This window comes from Ovis aries, chromosome 17 (genome assembly GCF_016772045.2).
Source record: "Ovis aries strain OAR_USU_Benz2616 breed Rambouillet chromosome 17, ARS-UI_Ramb_v3.0, whole genome shotgun sequence".
Classification (NCBI taxonomy): domain Eukaryota; kingdom Metazoa; phylum Chordata; class Mammalia; order Artiodactyla; family Bovidae; genus Ovis; species Ovis aries.
In genome coordinates, this window is record NC_056070.1 from 50,776,353 (window position 1) to 50,800,336 (window position 23,984).

Sequence of the window (23,984 nt, forward strand, 5' to 3'; positions counted from 1 at the left end):
GAACGTTTCAATTCTACAGTCCTTTATTCTTCGCTGAGAATGACACATTGTGCGAGTGTAAGTATTGTGTTTTCAAGGAGAGACTGTTATTTAATGTTCTGCTTCCTTCCAGCAAGGCAGCCCTCAACATGAAAGCTCTAGCTTCCTAGGTAAAGGATGTTTTCTCCTGGGGGCCAAAGGAGGCCATAAAATCCAGGTCCCAGGACTTCCCTGAGAGTCCATAAGACTCCACGCTTCCAGTACCGGGGGCAAGGGTTTGATCCCTGGTAGGGGAACTAAGATCCTATATGCCATGCAGTGTGGCAAAAAAAAAAAAAAAAAAAAATCCAGGTCTTGCCTCTCCTCTCTGGGCAGAAAACCTATCCCTTTACACCTGGCTGGCAAGATTCATCCCAAGGAGACAGCCATGCTCTGTTTCATGTTCAGAGGTAGAGACACACAGAACGCTGGGTGACTCAGGACTCACTGGGCTGGGAGGTGCAGAATCCATGGGGGTGGGAGGGGGTGAGGAGGGTCTCAAAGCTACTGTCTTTCATGCTTCCTCTCCCTTATCCTCTTCACTTCTCGGGGACACCCTGCCACCACTGAAACCTCAGATGCCTCCTGGGTTGCTGTGCCCTAATGATGGCTAATTTGGAAGCTGTGAGGTTGTGGGGAGCAGGAAATATACTCAAGCCCCTCCCCAGGCCCCCACCCCAGCTAATTTCATAAACTCAGATAGTGTGACTAATTCCAGATCACCTCTGAGGATTAAGGTCTCAGCTATTTCAGGAATATCTGTATTTTAACAGAAGACCAGGGACCAACCACCTCCAGCCACACGTACAGAGATCTCCAACCACCAACCACACACAGATTTCAGCTCATCCCCCATCTGCCTCCTGCCCAAAAACCGAGGGCCCTCTGTGGTCCTGAAGGGTGTTTAATTCACAGGAGTCCCTGCAAACCGTGACCCTGGTTATGTGTAGAGACTGAGACCGCGTTCCCGGGGCCAGCCCACAGGCCTGCTTGTCTGAAGAAGCGGCGAGGCCTCCCCATCTGTCTCCAGGGCTTGCATAAGACGGCTTAAAAAACCGAGTTCACAAAGTGCAGGCACCCTTACGTGGGTGCTCAACGCTGTATTTTTTTAGCTAGTAAAGCTGGGAATCACCCCACAAGAAACAAGGCAGCTCCCAGCTCGCAGGGTCAGGATCCAAACCTCAGAGCCCTGCAAGGAGCCATATGCAGACAAAGTGCCGCCAGCCTGAGCCCTGTCTCCTCTCAGGTGCCCTCAACTCCATGGTTTTTGAGGGGATCATGTAGCTCCCTCAACTCAAGTGCTCCAGTGGTGTCTCGTTTCACTCAGAAAAAACCCACCCTGCAGGTACAGCCCGGGAAGCACTGGGGGCTCAGACTCCCGCCCTCACCTCTCATCACCTCTCACCACCCCTCATCTTGGTGCATCACCTCCTGCCCTGCCTCCCATATCCAGGCCACAAGGGCCTCCTTCCAGCCTCCCCAACACCCCCATCTTGGTCCCTTCTTTCTGCCCTGGGGGTCTTGGCACTTGCTGTTCCCTCAGCCTGGAACATGGGTCTCCCAGTCCTAAACATGAACTGCCTGCTCAGTTAAAAACCTGGACAAAGGCTTCAGAATTCTACCCTAACTCCAATCAGAATGTTCCCTGGGCTAGATTCAGGGAGCCTAGAAACACCCCAAAGAGGACAATCCATCCTTTAAAAGAGTCTTGTTCACATCTACAACATGATTGCTCAGTTATGAAACGTGTTAGTAAGCCTGTGAGCTGCCATGATGATAATCAACAGATTTTGTCTCTAAATGAATGGACATTATTTCCTCCCCTCGCCCACGTAGGCAGCCGGAGCACTGGGGTGTCCTTCACGCACCCCTCACAGGTTGCCAGGTGGCACCTGCCTCACTGAACCCAGCAAGTCAGCCCTCCCAGCCAGGAGAAAGGCCAGGTCAGAGGGGCCCGGAGGACCACCGAGACCACAGCTCCGCCAGTGTCCAGGGCACAGATCAAACCAGGATGGAAGGCAGAGGCCTAGCACATGCTTACTAACAGTCCACAGGGCTGTGAACACATGCACACTCGCATGTACACACCTGCACACGATCACATGCCAGCACATATACACTTGCTCACAGACGTGTGTGCTCTCCCACTCCCACTTACCTAGGCACATGTGTACACAAACATGCATATACACAGGCATGTACATGCACACCTGCACACAGATGCACACATACACTCATTCACGGACATGCATGCTCACACTCACTGTCACACTCAAGTGCATGTATGTTCACACTTGTGCACATATACACCCTGTCACACTCAAGTGCATGTATGTTCACACTTGTGCACATATACACCCTGTCACACTCAAGTGCATGTATGTTCACACTTGTGCACATATACACCCTGTCACACTCAAGTGCATGTATGTTCACACTTGTGCACATATACACACTGTCACACTCAAGTGCATACAGGGGCACACTTGTGCACATATACACATAGTTTCACACTCAAGCGCATGAGACTCACGCTTGTGCACATATACATACTTTTACACTCAGGTGCATATATGCTCACACTTGTACAGATATACACACACTTGCATATAAACACATATATGCTCACACTTCTGCACATATACACATTGCCTCATCCACATGTGCATACAAACATACACTTACTCACACTCAAAGCTGCTTCAGCCTTCAACTTCATCAGCTCTAAGCCCTGTGGAGGTAATTTGTCCCTCCAATCTCTTCCTGTAACCCACACACACACTTCAGAAATGCCTCCACCTGCACCTGGCTTATAGGTATTAAGGGCGAAAATCTTCAAGTCGCCTAAGTTCCCAGGGATTTGATTAACCTTTTGCTGGAAACAATCTCATTAGGAAATAACCTTCCTTGCTCATGTCGTGAGCCAAATGTCAGAATTTAAATATTACCCAGGCCAAAGTTATATTTAAAATATTAATGGCCAAGGACTTAAGAACATTTGTGGCTCATTCTGTTTCCCCAGTGCGAGCAGACTCAAACGTAAAGTAATTAGACCGTTTCAGAGTGTGGCTGACTTCCGGGCCCCAGGAGCTCTGCCAGCCATGTTCTCATTCCTGGAAACACGACCATCAGGCCAACAGTGACCACCAACCACAGCTGCGAGAATGCATCAGCCGGTGATGATTAATTCATCAGCCAACAAAGTGCTAATGAAACAGGGTCTTCTGACAGTTTCTAGCAATGACAATGGGGAGGGGATTGGGGGATAAATGGGGCCGCTTTGCCCTTCCCCTGATGTTCCACTTTAGCTGGCTCTGCCCCTGTCGTCAGGATGCCCACCTGTCACTCTGTTAACAGGACTACAGAGAGGCAGAGATGCCCACCTGCAGCGCTGGCAGCAGGGGATCTGGGCACACTGCTGAGTCCAGGAGACCCACGAGGCACTGGCCAGCCCTGAGGGTGTGCAGCAAGGCAGCTGGGAAGGCCGAACACTGGCAACTCTCCAGGGACGGATCCGCCCTTCCCTGGATGAGAGGATCCACACCATCCCCTGACCAGGTTAGTACATTCAGCCTGGATCACTCTCTATCTCACCCCCGTGTAAAACACGGCTCTAGTAAACCCTTCTTCTGCCTCTCTTCTGAGCTGCTCTGTAAGTTTTTAGAGTCCAGAGTTCCAGAAATAAGACCATGTTCCCTTTCCTGGGTCCGAGGCTTCAGAGCTCACCCCTGGGCCAGGGGTGGGAGGGGGCAGCCCTCTCCTCACTACACAGATCTGACTGGTTGGTCCCTGTTGGGGTGCCCACCCCTTCCTACCTCCTTGACAACTTCACCTGCCCTCAGCACCTACATGTCCTCACACAGCCCCCCACCAAGAGGGGAACGTGGACAGACAGGGGTGGGGTGTGGGAAGAGGGGTTGTGAAGCATTCCAGAGGTGGCAGCAGACCCTCACAGAGGCTACCCCATATCTGAGCATCCCAGGTACTTACCCAATCCTGTCAACCAGATCCCAGAGCACGTTGGGTGTCGGAACCAGTGGGGAACCGTCGTACAGGACCACAGCAGCCCCCGTGGCAAGAGCAGACACCACCCAGTTCCACATCATCCAGCCAACCTGGGTTGGACAGAAAGGAACACGTGTCAACCAAGTGCTGGGTGGGCTCCTCTCGGCCCTGTCACTCAGCCTCTCACATCCCTAGAAACCATCCGGTGCTGAGCCAAAGTTGCCAAAAACTGTCTGTCCAAATATGAGATGCCCTGAACATGGATCAACATACACGTGTACACAAAGACATGTCGGAGAACATCTCCTGCAGCCTCGCTGGTGACAGAGGGACTGAAGGTCACAGATGATAGTGGTCACGTGGTGCACACAAGCCAAAAACTGGGTGCTGGAGTGGCGCATCCACATCGGACATGGGGAACAGTGCCTGGCACCTGCAGCACCCTACAACCTCCAATAAATTCCTTTTCAGTTTGAATGAGTCAGAGTCCCTTTGCTGTCCCACAGGGCTAAGGACTGACCGGCCTCATGGCGTCTCTGATAAGTTCCTGCTCCCCCCGCCCCCAGGTGAGCCACAGATTTCAGTCACGTGACTCTCCTCCCCACCTCTACAGGCTCAAGAAACTGAACTACCAGTCAGTCTCCTTTGTTTCTCTGGAATTCCCCAGGGCACCAGGTCTCCCAGTGGCAACCAAGGTCAACACAGGAGGACGGGCCAAGGTAAGGAGGGACCCTGGTGCCAATTCAAGGAGGCAGCCACCTGGGGGGAGAAGGCAGTGGCAGAGGGAGAGACAGAGATCGACAGGGAAGGATCCCACAGCAAAGGCCACTTGTGCATGCAGCCTGGGGTCCGTGCACACAGCCTGGGGTCAGCTGCACACAGCCTGGGGCCTCGAGCACACAGCCTGGGGTCTCGAGCACACAGCCTGGGGTCTCGAGCACACAGTCTGGGGTCTGGGGCACGCAGCCTGCAGCTTGAGCTGTATTTCTGACTACTGACACATGCAACGGGGGAGAAGCGAAAAGAATAATAATGATAAACGACCCCCACCTGAGTGAACCAGAGCCCACCCTGGGAGGGCACTCACCGTGGTGTAATACAAGATGATGTCACTGCTGGTCACGTTGCCATGAAGAATGTGTTCCTTCAGGTGCTGGATGAGCGTCCCCTGGAGAGAAGCGAGTGAGCCAAGCAGCTTCCTCCAGGGCACAAAGGCACACACGGAAGAGACACTTGGCTCCGGAGCAGAAGTCAAGGAAGAGGCAGAGTTCTGACAGCCTTGCCGTGACGAGCAATCTCTCATCCCTCTGTCACGTGACCCCTGAGACTCCCAGAGGACACGAGAGGAAACCCTGACCCTCTCCTGCTGACCTGCAGGCTCTGAGCGCCAGGTGACCAGGCACCCAGGGGATCTCGCACAAGACCCTAAAGCTAGACCAGGGACACAGCCCCTCCAAAACCCCTGAAAAGGCTGGACCACTGCACTCAGTCTGGCCACAGACAGCATCTGCTGGCAGACAACAATGATAGTCCTGGATGTTCAGGAATCTTTGGGACTCACATATTAAAATGAGCCTTGCAACCCTCATTGGACCCAAGACAAATAAAAAAGCCATTAGGAGATGACCCCTTTGAAGGTACAACAGAAACAATCCTACCCACCAGGGACTTCCCTCGTGGCCCAATGGTAAAGCACCTGCCTTGCAATGCAGGGGACGTGGGTTCGATTCCTGGTCAGGGATCTAAGATCACACGTGCCTTGGAGCAACTTGCCCATGTGCCGCATCTCCTGAACCTGCATGCCACAGCTAGAGTCCGTGCACCACATCAGAAAGCTCCCACATGAAGCATGAAGAGCCTGCAGGTGACAACTAAGGCCTGATGCAGACAAATCAATCAACAAAAAAGAGAAACAATCCTGCCCAGCAAATTCTCTAACTCAAGGCCAGAGCCCCTATTCCAGAGTCTGTCCTGGACAGCACCCTGTCACCAGGCCCGCAGTGAGGGCAACCTGCCTAGGGATGGGCCACACGGGGGTTGGGTAGATGGTGGTAGAAAGGTTGCTGGGAGGGTTCTCCAAGGCCACCCTCGGTCTGCAAGAGCTGAGATCCCTCAGCTTTACCGCACATGCATGGTGGGCTCAGGGGCCCCAACCCAGGACAGTCACAGGCTTCTTTGGAAAGTCCCACAATACACACTGTTCTCACTCAGAGTGGGTGAGTACACATTTTGGGAACTCTTCTGATGAACGCCAACTGTTCACACGGCAAATTCTCGGAAAGGACTCCGAGCTCCCAGATCAGACAAACCTGAGGCAAATCCCCTTCCCATTTCCCTTTGTACTTAAATCAGCATCTAAGCTTTACCTCTGCCTGGATGGTCTGCCTTTATAAGCCCAGCCGATCCATAACCCATCACATGTTGTTCATTTGCTCAGTACCCCCATTTTTGTTTGTTTGTTTGTTTTTGACCGTGCCATGCAGCTTGTAGTAGTATCTTAGCTTCCTGACCAGGAATTGAACCTGTGCCCCCTTCAATGGAAGTTCCGAGTCTTAACCACTGGCTCTCCGGGGAAGTCCCATACCCTCACCGTGCTGACAGCACTAAACCGCCCTCAGCTTCTCTCTGTATGAACCTTTTGTTGTTGTTTTTCAGTCACTAAGTTGGGTCTGACTCTTTGCAACCCCATGGAATGCAGCACGCCAGTTTTCCGGTCCTTCGCTATCTCCCACAGTTTGCTCAAACTCATGTCCGTTGAGTCAGTGATGCCATCCAACCATCTCATTCCCTTCTCCTGCCTTCAATCTTTCCCAGCATCATGGTGTTTTCCAATGAGCTGGCTCCTTGCCTTAGGTGACCAAAGTATGAATCTTAATGAGTCAAATTAATAGCTCTTCTCTTAATTTTTAAATATTTATGGCAAGTCTGAACACTTTCCCTGAGGGTCAGGAAATACAAGCAACACGGTTTCCTGGAACTCAGGCAAGAAGACTCATTTTAACAAGGGAAGAGAAGGAAGCTGTTTTCTGGCTCTTTCATGGGCTTAGAAAACACAAACCAGCAAACCAGGGCCACACATCCCTAAGAGCCCTAGGGGCAGTCAGTGCTGGCAGTCCCATCTTGCTGTTCTCAAGTTTCCTCTCCAGATCACTCTTGAAAACAGGCAAGGTGCTTAGTCACTTCTCTGGACATGCAAGAACTCAGCGAAGCCAGAATTAAGATAACTTTTCCTAACTTTTCCACACTCTAAATATACCAGGCACGACGATTTTATGAGCCAACTACATTAGATCTAATATATTTTTATGTTCCACTCCTAAAAAAGTGACATTCACTAGGCAAGTAGCACTAAAAATAAAAGTACAGTTGGACATTTCAGTTTTTCCTAAGATGTGTTGTTTTGCCACATACACCCCGCCCTCGCCTGCAAGGTTTCTAAAAACCCTCATCTCTTTGGCTGGGTATTAGGCTTCTGACCAGGTGGACTGGGGCGCCCCCTCCAGGGGAAGCACGATGCCAGCAGCCACACCTTAGAGTGGGCACTCCAGACTCAGTGTGATGAAACAGGATGGTTTGAGCAACAGGAAGAACTCACTCCTAGAGGCCACTCGGCTTGGCCAGTGTTGCTTCCAGAAATCAAGCCTTTGGCCCGATATCCCCTCCCTCCTGCCCCAGGGCTTCTGGGAAGTTGCCCGCTGTATATGAACAGGCTGTGTGCATCTGGTGGTTATAATTCATAACCTGCCATCAGACCGTCCGTGGATCCAAATCCAGGTAATAACAAAGCTGTGTTATGTGTTAACTCCTTTCCACGTTCTAATGAAAACACTGTGTAAAGAGCTGTATAAGGTGTTAATGTGATTCCAGTGTAAATGTTTCCTTCCTAAGGCAGGGATTCAAACAGCTTCTAGATGCAGAGAACTATGTAAAAGCTAAATGAGCTAGGATAAGAGAAATTTTATATTTCATCTTCAAATACCACCATCTGACCAAGCGAAACTAGAAAGCTGTTTGAGAACGTGAGGTCTCTCCACTCAGATAATCCTCGGGCCTCCAGGAGGGGAGGAAGTGAGACCGTTAGTGTGGGCCATCATCCACTGTGACTGATGTTCTTACAGAAAGAGGAAATGCAGACACCCAAGAGACACTGGGGATGGCAGGGGGAACGACTTCCCCCCGTGATCCAGTTGCTATGATGCTATTCCCCCAGTGCAGGGGACCCGGCTTCAATCCCACATGCCGTAACTAAACCTTGTTGCAGCCATATAAATAAACAGTAAATATTTTTTAAAGAGATCCATCAGGGATGTACATGCACAGAGGAAAGACACTGTGAGGACACAGAGAGAAGGCGGCCACCTGTGAGCCAAGGAGAGAGGCTCAGAAGGAAGTCACCCTGTCCACACCCCGATCTTGGACATTCTAGCCTCCAGAACATGGAGAAAGTAAATCTTTGTCATTTAAGCTCCTCAGGTCCATGCTATTTTGCTAGCACGGACTTTTGACTAATGCAGCTTGGGAAATCCTTCAGTTAGTTGTACTTTGTAATGTAACCTGTTAACAGGGAAGAATAAAATCTGACTCCACGATGGATCTGTTTCTCTTAAAGTTTGCTCTCCATTGCTTTTGTTACTATAATCACTAAAAAGATGCTGCCTGTAACTGTGAGCATACATAATGGCCTGCCTTGGGGAACCTGCCCCCTCTGCCTGAGTGTTAAACTAAACAGCCTTTGTTCAGCTCACAGGATGACATTCTGACCCAGTCCACCTGGGAATGGCTGCAGGAAAGAAGAAATTAACACATCCCTTCCCCAAGGCTGGCTAAGCCAGGAAATATTTTGCAAGATTTTCAGCCTAATTTTTATTTTACTTCCTCATCTTCTCCCCCTTCTGTTCTGTAAAAGAAACTGGCATCCAGACCCTGATACCATGGTGCTCTAGGGCCCTAGCCTGCTCGGACACCTGGCTCTCTGAATGAAGTCACTATTCCTTGCTTCACCATCGCGTCTCCTGATTACTAGACTGTTATGCAGTGAGCAGATCGAGCTCGGACTCGATAACAACCCCATGTCTTTCAAACTTTTTGACCCCAACCCACTGTCAGACAGAAGTTTTACGATGCTGCCCTACACCTGCCCATCCATACCTGCACTTACATGACAGTTTGGAGAAACCACACCAACCACTCCTAAGACCTGTGATGTGCTGATATTTCCTGTTCTCATCTATCCTGTTTCCTTCTGTCTAATATGTGGCAAGACCCATTCCTTGGGCTCATGATCCCCTCAGGGATCACTGTGCAGAGGGACCAGGGCGGCGCTGCAGAACCCCTGACCCCATGGTGATGGGGTCATAGCAGCAAGGCCAGCATGCCTCCCTCGTCTCGCTTGAAGATGGATCTCTGTGTGGCATCCCACCAGGAAAACGGGGATGAGGTGCCATCTTCACCAGCAGGGAGTCCCTGAGCAGACCTACCCCGGCCGAGTGAACCATGCATTTGGGTGCTCCTGTCGTGCCCGATGAAAACATGATGAAGAGTGGGTGGCTAAAGGGCAGCTGCTCAAACTCCAGCTGGGGGGCTTGGTCGCCTTGCCCGGTGGCCAGGAAATCCTCCAGGAACACGCTGTGGGCAGAAAGGCACAGGAGAACAATGGTGAAGGTTCTAGAACATTGGGGGGTCGGGGGCAATCTGCCGAGTCCTCCCGTTCGTTCCCCTCCATGTCTACCTGGATAACGGCCTGGACTCCGGGACCCACCTGTCTGAAAGCTTTTGTGAAGGAAGGGAGAGTCAGGGCTCACGGACTACGCAAACTGAAAGAAAACTCAGTGAAATTTTTGCTTTATTAGTGCCACTGACAGAGACTAAGGGCTTTTCTCCCGAGAGTCTAAGCACTTTAATATTAAACACAGCAGAGGGGGATCATTTGCAATTAACACGCCACTGTTTATGTGCAAATTCTGCAGAGGAGGGGGTCTGAACTGATGCTGGAGTCCTCAGAACCCAGGTGCCTCCCATTTGCTACTCACCATCTGATTAGCAAATGCCTTGTTCCCCAGGGCCCCCAAGGGGAAGTGAGAGCCAAGTGGGCCTGAATCCTTCCGACCCCCCACCCCCATCTCCCCAGCCCCCAGGAGAAGGGAGGGGAGGAGGCAACAGGTTTAGAGATCTCTTCTGACACGTGAGGGTCACAGCAAGAAAGTGGGATCAAGGTCCCACAAGAGAGTTTCTATGACAGAAATCCTGCCAGACAATGATCCTATTCTCACTGATTCCCTATATTCTGTTTACAATGGCCAGATACAAACATCTGTCCAGAAACAAGTAAGATTCAGCCCAGCTGTCGGCTCTGGCCTAAACAGCCTGCCCTCAACTGTGCCCCCAGAGCTGACTCAAAGCCTCACTGTGTGTGGTCAAGGGCCACCAAAGGGGCTGTTTCCTGAGCAGAAACAGGACAGAGGAAGCTGCAAAGCCACGTTGGGAGACAAGTGATTTCTCTCTTTTGAGATCAGTAGGAAAAAATCAATCCCTGAACCCGGGCTCTGTTGCTCCACTGGTTTAGAAGAGAGAGAGGAGAGAGAGAAGAAAACAAACAAAGCTACCGTTTTGACAAATGGAACTTGCTTTCAAGGAAAGGGGAGAACTCAGTTCAACTTGGCTGGCAACAAACTGCCAACGATGATTACTCTGAAATATTTACAAACGCATGCACACTAGAGTGAAGAAGTGTGCTGGCTCATATGTGAAGGCATCCTTAAAGACGAGCCTGTCTCCTGGGGGAGGCACAGCCATTTGAAAAGGGCACCCCAAATAATTCAATTCTGAGCAGTAAATAAGCAGAGTCCTCCTCTCCAGAGTGTTAGGAAAATTATTCACTGTGGAACCCTTCAGCCAATGAAAGCCCCCACCTCCCATCCGAACCCCATTTATATAAAGAGCCCGATCTAATCAGATGCTTCACACAGAGAAAAACCTCTTCTTTCACTAGTCTATAAATCACAATAAATAGTGATGACTTTTGTTGTTTCTTCTAAAAATGAAAAGCCAAAACAGCAGTCCTGTTACAGGTATCTGCACACAGGCACAGACATATTTATCTACGGCGCCCAGCAACGGAAAGCTGGACAGCAACAAGGCCCGATTCCCAGGGTGGACCAGCGGGGAGGGAGGACTCTCTACATTGCCTGGAGCTGAATGAAGCGGTGGATGTTAATTCTCCTGGATGCTCTCATTTTACATCAATCACTGATAAACACATACAGAAAAATAAAAGCCAGGCCACTGTGGGGCCAGCAAACCATCCTGTGTTCCTCCTGGCCTCTGTGCGTTATGGCCCCATCGATAAAACCAAGGAGGGGAGGGAGGCAGGAGGGGGGTTCAAGAGGGAGGGGACATATCTATGGCTGATTCCTGTTGATGTATAACAGAAACCAACACAATATCGTAAAGCAATTATCCTTCAGTTAAAAATAAATAAAATTTTTTTAAAGGGAGCTAAGGCTGGGTGTAATTTATCAAGGTAGGCAGGGGTCCCACAGTCTCAGGGACAAGCCCATGCCCCAGGGCTGGCCTGTTAAGGGCCTATACGTCCTGACCCAGGTGCTCCAGAAGACACAGCTCACTCCTGACTGGGCTGTCACCTGCTCTTAATGACAGACAACGTTACTGACAGCTAACTTTGTGCACACTGGTAAACCTGAGAGGAAGGTACTATTATCTCCATTTTACAGATGGGGAAACTCAGGCACAAGGCTGCTCGCTGGCCCAGGGCCACACAGCTGACATATGACCCAGAGCAGTCTGGCTGGAGGCCACAGCCTTCAGGGAGCAGTCACTTTGCTGCAGCCCCTTTCAGCCTCTAGAATCCTGGCACCTGCAGCTGTCCAGGCCACCTCTCAAGGTCACTTCAGGTGCTGCCTCCCCCTCCCACAAAGAAGCAACTGTGCTAATGTCTCACTTGCTGGGCACTGCCTGTCCCCTGACTCAGCGAGCATGGCTGTGTCTACTGGGATCAGTGGTCACAGCTCACCCTTCCCGCAGGTGTGCCTTTACCCCTGAGCTTGACTGTAAACTTGGGGACAGCACATGAGCTTTATCCTGCTCAGTGCCTGAGGAGGTGCCTGGATAGAACCACTCAGCCATGTCCACCCAAGAGCAAGGCCTCCACACCCCCTCGCTCCCTGCACATAGCACACAGCGGAACCCCACCTGTGGCTCTGAGGCTGCTCAGAGACTCCTGCCCACAGCCCAGACACAAGACTAAACGGATAGGTTTACCTGTGCAGGTAAACACATCTGATTTCAGAAGTCTCTCCTTGGGACTTTCCTGGCAATCCAAATGTTAGGACTCTGTAACTCTACTGCAGGGGGAAGGGTTAGATCCCTGATCTGGCACTAAGATCCCACAAGCCAAGAAGCGTGTCCCAAAAAAACCTACCTCTCTTCAGTGTTCTCTTTAAGAGAGATGAAAGGTGGACAATAAGACCTTCAGGAAGAACCACTACTTGGAGCAAATCATAATCCATTTTATTGATGCCTATTCAGAATTAAGGTGCTCACCATTTTATTCAGTGCTCAAGGCCTGAAGTCTATTAGTTTATGAATGTTAGAAGAGGAAAGAAAGATTCCATTAATAAGAGGGACAAAAAACAGGTTCTAAAATGGAAAAAAATGTATTAAGCATGTGAATGGCAACCCACTCCAGTATTCTTGCCTGAGAATCCCATGCAGAGGAGCCTGGTGGGGTCCATGGGGTCCCAAAGAGTCAGACACGACTGAGTGACTAACACCAACACCACCATTCCTTTGTACATATGCATATATATACACGCGCAGACATTTACATACAGACACCATATACATACACACAAAAGTGCACACGTGTGTGTAAACACATACACACATACACACACATACACACATGTGCACACACTTGAGACACTATTCAGAACTGCTGTGGCCAAATGGCCTGGCCCCATCCAAGCCCACCACCACTTCTGAGGGACAAGAGACAGGAAGGGTGAGGATGCCTGGGACAGACTCAGTTCTGCCACTAAGTCACCATGTGGCCCCAAGGGACTCCCTCTGGGCCCTCCAGGGCCCATCTACAGAACGATGATTTTTTTTTGGCTGCATCAGGTCTCAGTTGCAGCACTAGGCATCTTTCCTTGTGGTGCACAGACTCTCTAGTTCTGGCTCGCGGGCTTAGTTGCTTTGCAGCATATGGGATCTTAGTTCCCAGATCAGGGATTGAACCCAAGTCCCCAGCACTGCAGGGTGGATTCTTAACCCCTGGACCACCAGAGAAGTCTCTATGGAATGACATTTAACAAAGATACCCTACACCTCCAGGATGCTCCCACTCCAACTGGAAAGAGTCACAGAACCTGCTGCCCAGTGGGTCCTTGACTGTGTTCCATATGCAATTAGTGATCAGCGTGTGGCTGGCTCACCTATTTGGAATCTTGGAGATGTCTATCTTCTCTCTGGAGGAGATGTAAGGAATCAATACCACTTTTTTTAGGTCTGGTAGTCCTAAAAGCAGGGGGAGAAGAACACACAAGCTTACAGACCCCGACAAACTTAGTCAGTGATCTTTCTCTTTTTTTATGAAACGTAAAACAACCTAGGGCTGGAACTGCTCCGTTTTTGTAGCTCACAGCTACCAGGGGTTCTTGGGAGCCCTGGGGCAGGACTCTTGCCCCTGCGCCCCGCTCCCACCCCATGCCAGCCCACACACCCTTAACAACCCGCTGCAGCTTGTCCATATGGCTGTGCTCTTTGCCGTTGTACACGACGGCCTCCACGGAGAAGATGAGCTTTGGCTGGATCTGAGAAAACCGGTCCAGAACGCCCTGGGGTAGAAGGAGAGAGCCATTGTTGCAGAGGTCCAGGGGTTCAGAATCCGCCCTCCAATGCAGGAGAGGCAAATATGGTTCCTGGTTACGAGAAGGGGACGACAGAGGATGAGATGGTTGGATGGCATCACCAACTCAATGGACATGAGTTTGAGTAAACTCTGGGAGTTGGTGATGGACAGGGAGGCCTGGCGTGCTGCAGTCCATGGGGTCGCAAAGAGTTGGACATGACTCAGCGACTGAACTGAACCGAACTAATGACCTAAGATCTCACTTGCCTCGGGGCAGCTAAGACCACCCGCTGCAAACTTCTGAGTCTGAGTAGCACAACCCCTATCCCACCCCACCCCTGCAAAAAGAAACATTATTATTGCTCAAGGAAACATCGTTGGCGTCCAAAAGGCAAAATCTCCCAGTAGCCCATGAGACCGATGTATCTTCAGGGAAAGAAAACGGAGCATGACCACCACGCCAGCCATGTCCCTGCATTCCTGTCACCTGGAGGCCAAGAAAGACAGCCAAGCAAACCAGACACACACCCGAGACAGGACATCACTTCACAGAAAGCATCAATGCAAAGAAACACCAGATGGACTCACAGACACACTGAGTCTATCAAATGGGAAAACAGCATGGTGTCTGCATCACCAAAATGGTTCCCCACTTTACAGAAAGAACCTTCCAACACGGCTCCTCTGGCGTACGTAAGGGAAGGCTCACCTCCCCAAAAGGAAGCTCTGTATGCAAAGTCATCCCACAGTTTGGTTCTCCTTTGATCTTCAATGACAGAGATACCTGAATCCTCCAAATGACACTTTTTGCCAAGCAAATGGATAAACCCATTAACATGTACACTCGTAAACCAGCCCATTTGAAAAGCAGGCTCTTCACACCCAGCAGTCTATTTACACTACATATGGAATCACCATCCCCCTCAAGCACATCCTTCTCACTGAGAGAAGGCACACCTCTCATGCACACACAACACTGGCAGGTGTAGCCTCAAGACACACTGATACAACCTGCACGCAGTCCTGAGGGTGACAGGTACAAGCTCTCACAGTCTCCCCTCCAGCTCCCCTTCCAGCCTGCCAAATTCAGACTATGGCAGAGCCATCTTCACTCACAAAAACAGCATCTGGGAAGGCATCACTGGACTCCGGACTCCTGGACCAGCATTCCTGGTCCCTCACATGTAAGCCCAATGTAGCAGCTCAAGGTCAATGCCTGGGGCTACTCCAGGGATGTCAGAACCTCTGTGTGAGGATCTGATGGACAGGGTCTCCACCCTGGCTGCAGGATACAGGCCACCTGTGGCAGGACGATTAATTAAACTCACCAGGTAACTAATTAACTGGCCTGGAGTGGGCCAGGCGCTGCTTCTCAGAGTTTTCCAGGAGTCAGCAAAGCACGTGCTTAAGGGGATACCAGGGACCCTAGGAATGGTCTTGGTAACAACAGTGTGGAGGTGGCCTGGCAATCTGGGCTTTCACAAGCCCCTCAGATGATTCTAACGCATGATAAAATTTGTGACTCTCTGAACTACAGAGTGAAGAACTGAGATTCTACTTTCAATGTCATCCATTTTCAAGACACAGTGCCAGGCAAGCAGAGTTCCTTGTCCTTAGAACATACAATCTATCTGGCAGAAAAGTAGCAAAGCAATTAAATGTTACTGTTTCTAATTTCCAACTGCTTTCAGTGAACTAAACTCATCCTTTAGGTAGCCAGGAAAACAAAAAGAGAGAAGAAAGGAAGGAATAAAGCCATAAGGAAAAATTATTGATGGATTTGATCAATAAAACCAAAATCTTTCTTCCAAGAAGATCAATAAAACAAGCCTCTTGACAAATGTGATCAAGACAGATAATATTTCTAGCTAACACTTACACGGTACTTATCACGTATCAGACACTGTCCTGGGCACTTTATACTAATATTCACTCATTCAGTGCCCTGACACAGCATTATTATCCCCACATTACAAATGGATAGACTAAGGCCTACAACCATCCAAAGTCAGAAATCACACTTTACTACAGAAAGATTAATCAATGACAAAGCACTATGTTCAGTGTTGTTAACAAATTGCCAAAAGCCAGATGAAGTGGATGATTCCCCAAGAGGACATAAATTTATCAAAAACCGATCCAAGAAGCAGCAGAACACCCAAAGAGACAATAACCATGGGAGAAAAAACAGTCAGAGGTCCACCTCTGAACACAGACACCAGGGAGGGACAGAGCTGCAGGCAGGTGTCGCCCCACCCTTAAGAGCCAGACACCCGGGAGGGACAGAGCTGCGGGCAGGTGTCGCCTCATCCTTAAGTACCAGAACATTCCCTTTATACAAACCATTCCAGAAGACAGACAATGACAGAGAACAAGCAAACAGAAAAAGAGATTACAGACCAATGTAATTTACTACACTAACAGATTAAAAGGGGGAGAGCTTCCTCACAAAAAGCTTTACTAAACTGGACACTTCCTCACTGACAGACAGTGTCTCACCGAAATCTATGGCAAATACATTGCTCTTCATGGAGGAGAATCCTGGTAGGACATCCCAGGCAGTCCAGGTTAGGACTCCACACTTCCACTGCAGGGGGCCCAGGGTCAATCCCTGGTTGGGAACTGAGATCCAGAATGCCGCAGCATGGTCAAAAAAAAAAAGCATCCTGGCAAAAAGCAGAAACCAGCTTTCGTGCCCAGACTGCCACGGTGTCCTGGAGTTCCAGCCAAGCCAGGAGCTAGCAGAAAGGAGCCGAGAAGCAGGCAATAGAAATGGCTATGCTGAAAAAGGCCAGTGAGAACCACCAGGCGAACCAACAGAACTGGGTTAGGCAAGGTGGCCATGTACAAACTCCACAGAGCGGCACTTCCCTGGTGGCCCAGTAGACCCTGCACTTCTACTACAGGGGATTCAATCCCTGGTCGGGTACTAAGATCCCGCATGCCAAGCAGGGCATGGAAAAAAATGAGAGAGAGAAAAAACAACAGCAAGCTCCACATAGCAAAATAAACAATATTCCTGGACCCCAGGGTTTTAAGAGGGGTGGAGAGTCCTCACTTAAGCTGGGAAGAAAATTTTTGCCAATGAAAACATCTACATGTACTGAGCATTCAACATCCACCTTTCCAGCTGGTGGCAGGCACTCACGCATCTGACTTCCCGTCCCCAGCAACAGGCTGGGGCTGTGATCAGCTCTACATCCTTGCTAAGGCAGGACCAGCATCATTTGCCCAAAGCTTCACAACCTGCCAGCAACAGAGTTGGGGTTGCAGGCTGCTCCATCTGCCACGGGGGCTGGTGCTCTTAACCACAGCAATGCCTCTACTAAGGAAAGACTGACCCTTGGGACAGGAAAGCCATCGGGCAGCAGCAGAGAGCCAGGGCTGGGGTCCCCACAGACTGAATAGGGGGAGGAAGCAAGAACCATAGCCAGAGCATCCCAGGATGCCTCCAGACAGCACCTCCGCTCAGGGGCATCAGGGGAGCAGGCTTCACAGTCGGGGAGCAGCCGTGCTGAGCTGAAGGTGCCACGAGAAGAGCCCGGGGCAGGGGGAGCCAGCCCAGGGAAAGGAAAGAACTTCTAGAAAGTCTGGGGCCAGGGAGGAGCAGGATGGGGCCAGACAGGAGCCCTGGAAGGAGGCAGAAATTTCTCCATGACACCTAGCATCCTTCTGGTGGACTAGCCCACACAGGTAGAAGGATCAGAGAGCAGTGACCTGAAGCTCAGACATCACGGAAGTGACCCTTGGTCACAGAGAGAAAGAGCAGACAGCAAAGACAACAAGTGTTTCAGAACCAGGGGTCAGAACAGGGCACCATGGACAGACTCAGAGACCCCATGACATGGTGGTGAGGTTCCTGGTGGGTCGAGCTGGGATCTCTGAGCATCAGAAACCAGCTGCTGGCCTATTCCAGTCCAGGAGAGGGCTGCTCAGTCGTGACTGCTCTCATGTCACAATGAAACGAACACACCTGTGATCGTGCAGCTGACCTGATAGGGTGCTTAGCAACCAAGCCAGTGCTGTAACCAACAGCCGGGCCAGTACTGGATCACTTGGACTGCCACCCAGAGTGAGAACAGCTCTCCTATTTATGTTCACGCACGTAAGTGTGTGCACAGGTACACACATACACACACGCAGCAACCTGAAAGCATTCTGTAAGAGGGAGGGCGACAAGCTACTGGCCTGGCTCTTGGATGCATGGATATCAAAGATTGGACTGCCCCAGTGTCTCTGAAAAAGTCACCCATTCAAAGGTAAACAGTGACACAAAGGAAAAACCAAATGTCAACACACACAGGACCTGGAGGTCTTGGTGAGGCTGGAATGTTGAGGACCTGAAGAACAAGCATCCTACCCACCTGGAGATGTCCCTGAGCCCACTGTGGGAGGTATCCAAGCAGAGAGGGTGGGAGAAGTGGAAAGGATGGGAGGAAGGGTGAGGTGATGGGCAGGGGGAGGGCAGACCAGAGCTAAGGGGTGTCAAGGGAAGTAAGGAATGGCCCCCAGCATCCTTGAGCAAAAGCAGCATCCCCACCCTGCCCCAGAACAGCCCACGCAGACAGGCACGCAGCTTGGCAACAGAGGGGGTCCTGTCATCACCAGCCTGGCCAGGCAAGGAGAATTCATCCATGGACAGGAGAGTCCACATGTATGCAGACCCTGCCCCCATAACTGTAAACTGCCCAGTAACTATCCCCCATGCGTGTGCCACAGGACTAGAAACTACTTCATAGTCACTAACACTGTAACCCCGTCACAAAAATAAAAAGTTAAAATCAGCATTTGCAAGAGAGTGACAATTTTCCCTTTATTATACGGATTTTCAGTGATCTGCAACAGAAAATGAGCCAAAGTAGGAAAGACATTTGTACTTCACTGCAAATTTCAGAAACGGACCCTTTACTGACACTGGGAGGACCATCTCAATATGGTGATGCCAGAAATTGAGAACACTAGCCTCTTTTTTATTTATTTGGCCGCACCGGGTCTTAGTTAAGACATGCAGGATCTTTAGTTACAGCATGTGGGGTCTAGTTCCCTGCTGCTGCTGCTAAGTCACTTCAGTCGTGTCCAACTCTGTGCAACCCCATAGACGGCAGCCCACCAGGCTGCCCCGTCCCTGGGATTCTCCAGGCAAAAACACTGGAGTGGGTTGCCATTTCCTTCTCCAGTGCATGACAGTGAAAAGTGAAAGTGAAATCACTCATTCGTGCCCAACTCTCAGCGACCCCATGAACTGCAGCCTTCCAGGCTCCTCCGTCCATGGGATTTTCCAGGTAAGAGTACTGGAGTGGGGTGCCACTGCCCAGGGATCAAACTCGGGCCCTCCACCCTGGGATCAGTCTTAGCCACTGGACCACCAGGGAAGTCCCCAGGAGGCTCTTTTTTAAGTAAAGATTTGCACACTGCTGAAGAGGGCCATCGCAGGCCCATAGGACTCCCCTTTCCCACCCCAGGCCCCATCTTATCATTAACTCTCAGGGTTTCCTGCAGGTTTTAGCTACTGGAAGAGAACAGAGAAGATACTTGAGGCTCTGGGGTCACTGCTTTCTACCAGGTCCTTGTTGTGTTTAGTTGCTCAGTCCTGTCTGACTCTTTGCAACCCCATGGACTGTAACCCACCAGGCTCCTCTGTCCATGGGGATTCTTCAGGCAAGAATACTGGAGTGGGTCTCCACACCCTCCTCCAGGGGATCATCCCAACCCAGCCAGGGATCGAACCCAGGTCTCCCGCATTACAGGTATATTCTTTACCGTCTGAGCCACCAGGGAAGCCCACGGCTATCGATGCCCACATGAGCAAGTCCAGGTTACTCGGACCAGGGCTTCCCAGACACAGGGCTCACCCTTGGGAGCTAAGAGGTGGTACCAGCAGCCGGGGCACCCTGAAGTCACCAGGCTGATACATGAACTGTCAGCTGCTCAACACTCACTCCTGAAGACTGTACATATGACCATCTGCCTCTGGCTCTACACCAGGGGCTCAGCAAAATGAGGACCACCTCCCAGAACTCAGGGCAAAGTGAAGCATCTTAGTAGAAAGATATCTGGCCCTGCCATTTTCTGATGGAACGGAGGGCTCTCCCCAGACTCAGGCCGTTGCATGGCAAAGATTTCCCTGAATCAAATACGCTGAAGGTCAGGGTCAGAGCAGAGCCACGCTGCCATCTAGTGCGCACGTGCGTCTGACGACAGCCGCCACGTCAGAAAACCAAACCAGCCTCAACCCAGGGAAGGAATGCCTGGGACGCCCTCCAGCGGTACCCACAGGCTGCGTCCTCTACACTACAGGACCTGGGACCAGAGTCGGCCAGAGTGGCCTGTGGTGGTGACATTCCGCACAGAGCAGACTCATGAGAACAGGCACGGGGTCAGGGCCAGCTGCTGATGCTACAAACAAGTGCGAGGTGACCTGTCCCCTAATGCCGCCCCGCCCTGCACCTGGAGGCTGAGAGCTGCCACCAGAGGCCAACTCAGGCCCTCTACTCTCTGAAGCTTATGACGCCCTCAGGCACGAGCTTCAGTCAGGTTCTAGAAGGCCACAGCCACACCCCTCCTGCCACACAGAGCTCTGCCAACATCTTTACAACTGCTTACAGGTTCCAATTCACTCAAAAACACCCACCCCTCTGGACTTCGCTGAAGGTCCGGTGCCTAGGACCCTGCGCTCACCATGCAGGGGGCCTGGGTTCAATCCCTGGTCAAGGAACCAGATCCCACATCAGGAACATCTGACATTTACTGAGCTCGGGGGCGGGTCAAGCGCTGTCCCAGCCCTAGATGAGCTCTGCTGCTGTCCTCAAGCCTCCTGCGGTGTGCCCCCAGGAATGGGAACCAGGAAGCAGCAGAGCCCGATTCAAACCCAGGCAGGAGCCTGCCTGCCGGTAACCTCCATGCCACGTGGCTTCTCCAACCCCGAGGCACCTTCACCACTTCCGGGCAACACAGCTCAAGGGCTGCTAACAGATCCAAGGACAACAGTGCCCAGGGACTGGCTCCCACAAGGATGGCCCAGTCCCAAGCACACGTGGCCTCACGGAGGGCCTTGAGGATCAAGAAGTCACCCCGGAGCTTCAGTCTCAAGTCGGTCCTGGCGGGAGGCGATCTGGCAGAGGCCCAGCAAAGCCCCAGGAGGCACAATCATGGCCACCAGCAATGAGGGCCGAGATGACCACCCTCTCCCTGAAAGCAGGGCTCAGTCCTCACCCCATGGGGCCAGGACTGGCCTCGGCCAATCATTTCACTGCTCCAGGCCTCCATGTTACAGAGCCACGTCTATCCCTCCTCTGTGTAGTGCAGGGGAAAATAAGAAATACTGTGAAATCTTTTCCAGAAGAGCGAGCCTCAGGACAGACATCGGTGTCAAGCTCACACCCAAAATGCCTGGCCATGGACCAGGCACATGGGTCACAGAGCGAGGCTGGAAAAGCTCCATCACTGCATCTATGGTCCAAGTGTATCAACCCTCCCACGCCAATCACAGGCCCACACGGTCTACACTTGTCTCATGAGACTCTCTCTTTCCACTGCCCCTGCCTTACACATGAGGATAAACAACTCGCCCAGGGATGCACAGGCAGCAAAGCCAGGCCAGCCCTTGGCCCCTGGGCTGCTCTGACGGATGCCCAGAGCTGGGGCCACGCCCAGGGCAAAAGAAGAGCAGTCTCGGAAGATGCCCACTGTGTCCTCTAACAGGGGACTGTGCTCATGGCTCCTGAGGGTCCCTCAGCCCCAAGGCTCTGCAACCAGAAGAGGTCCCTGATCGGGAAGTAGAGAGTCCCAGAAGTCCTGCTCCACTGTTTCTTCCTTCCCCATGTGGGGCTCAGCTTCCTGCCCCTGCCTGGGTCACTGTACAGCTGGTGCATCTTGGTCCCTGGTATCCTCCAGGTTTAAGGAAATAAAAAGGCTCAACACACTCCCACATAGGGTGCAAAGCTCAGACTCAAAGTAAGAGATGAGGGCTTCCCTGGTGGCCCAGTGGTTAAGAATCCGCCTTGTAACGCAGGGGACACCGATTTGCTCCCTGGTCTGTGAAAATCCCCCACACCACAGACCAACGAAGCCCATGCGCCCACAACTATTGAGCCTGTGCACCTAGAGCCCACGCTCTACAATAAGAGGAGCCACCGAAATGAGAAGCCTGCTCACAGCAACCAAGAGTAGCCTCCACTCACTGCAACTACAGAAAGCCCTCATGTAGCAATGAAGACCCAGCGCAGTCAAACATAAATAATTTTAAAAATACTTTTTAAAAAGAGATCAGAAATGGCAATGTTGGAGGCCTTGGAGGAACTTCTGTGAACAAATCTGGAAAACAGTCTGCAGAGGATAAACATCAGAAAACTTCATGTGGGCATGAAGTCACCAGGGCAGTGGTCGGGCACTTCTTACTGAATGCTCAGAACACTGCCCATCACATGTAACACACTAATGTAGCCAATACACATGGCTGGACGTGAGGAATATTAAAGAAAGGAAGGAAGAATCATTTACTTGTAGGCTTAAGAGAAGATTCGGCTCTGGACTCTCCTGATGGCCCAGTGGTTAAGACTCCACCTGCTAATGCAGGGGTCACGGGTTCAATCCCTGGCCCAGGAAGATCCCTCATGCTGCGGAGCAGCTTAGCTCATGCACCTCAGCTATTGAACCCACACACCCTGGAGCCCCTACTCTGCAACAAGAGAAGCTATTGCAATGAGAAACCTGTGCACTGCCAACAGAGGAGCAGCCCCGGCTCGCCACAACTAAAGAAAGCTCAAGAGTGGCAATGAAGACCCAGCACGGCCAAAAGTAAGTTAATTAATTAATTTAAAAAAACATTAAGCTCCTTCTGGCTCCTCCTCTCCCATGGATCACAAGTCATTGGCTGGGGAGACAGGAAGTCATAGTAAAGCTGTTTTCCTCCCCATCTTGCTGGTCCCACCCTGCAGCTGCCCACACCCTGACCCAATATATCAGGCAGAAATCACAAGGAATGATCCCCTGCAGGGGCAGCACATGCAGGGCACTTGAGGGGACCCCGACTCACATTCACGCCGAAGTCTGGGGACGTGGAACTCCAGATGGCCCCAATGCTCGCAGCCGCCAGCATGGCCTCCACGGCATGCGCACTGTTGGGCAAGTAGCCTGTGGAGAGGACACAGGGAGAATGCTTGGTCAGGGTGTGAGGATGCAGACTTCCAAAAGCACCTCCCAGAGCCAGGCGGGAGTGGGGAGAGGGGCTGGCTGTGAACGGCTCACAGAGTAGGGCCAGGCCCACCCCACCCACCTGGACAGCTCCTGCTCGGATGCTGCAATCACCTGCTGCCAGCCTGACCGCTTCCTGCCATCACCCCCTCCAACCCACTCGGATCAGTGACCCCTACAAGATCCAGCCTGGTCTCTTCTCCCTCCGCTCTGGCACTCACTCTGGGCTCAGTCATAATAGGCTGCCTTCAGTTCTTCAGTTGTTTGAAGCGCCTGCTGCCTCAGGGCCTGCATGGGTTGCATGAGCTGTCTAGACACTCCCACCCACACCAGCCCTCCCTACTGGGCATGCACGCATCCTTCAGCGCTGAATGCAAACGAAACTCCCTCAGGTAAGCCTTCTCCAAGGGCACTCCATGAACTCAGGTGCCCTGGCCAGTCACCCATAAAGCATGCCATATTTCTCCCTTGCCAGATTTACCATAATAATCACCTAAGGAAAATCCTAACTGGCAACTTATAACTGGTTCTCTTGCGAGGACTGGGACTTTGACTGTCTTGCTCTCTAGTTTACCAAATGCCTTCTGTCACACCCTGCAGATCAAGGCCCTGTGGCCGGCTGATGGGTGGATGTTTGGATGGAGGGAGGAGAGGAGAGGCTGTAGGGGAATGAAGACAGAGCAGAGACATATACAAGCCTGAAAGGGGCTCAGGCCCGTCTTCAAGCAGGAGGCTAGGCTTCTACAGTAATAGAGGCAGAGAACCTTTATAGCCAAAGAGACTATGATCGATTAAACAGATTGTCTTAAATGCTCCAGAGGAAAGGATCTGTGCACAAAGCAGCCAGGAGCAGAAGGGCCAGGGCCTCCTCCGAGCACGGCTCCCTGGTTATACAAAAACC

General features: G+C 51.4%; 1 protein-coding gene across 6 annotated transcripts in view; it reads right to left on the reverse strand.

Moving 5' to 3' along the window:
- Positions 1–23,984, reverse strand: part of AACS (acetoacetyl-CoA synthetase) — a 53,335-nt gene that overhangs the window by 13,894 nt on the left and 15,457 nt on the right. For all 6 annotated transcript variants that reach the window (XM_060400749.1, XM_042234509.1, XM_004017311.5 and 3 more), the window contains 6 exons: positions 22,926–23,023; positions 13,763–13,877; positions 13,476–13,557; positions 9,501–9,648; positions 5,111–5,191; positions 4,009–4,133 (listed from right to left, as the gene is read on the reverse strand). In XM_060400749.1, the coding sequence (XP_060256732.1) occupies positions 4,009–4,133; positions 5,111–5,191; positions 9,501–9,648; positions 13,476–13,557; positions 13,763–13,877; positions 22,926–23,023 (649 nt within the window). The remainder of the gene's footprint in view (positions 1–4,008; positions 4,134–5,110; positions 5,192–9,500; positions 9,649–13,475; positions 13,558–13,762; positions 13,878–22,925; positions 23,024–23,984) is intronic.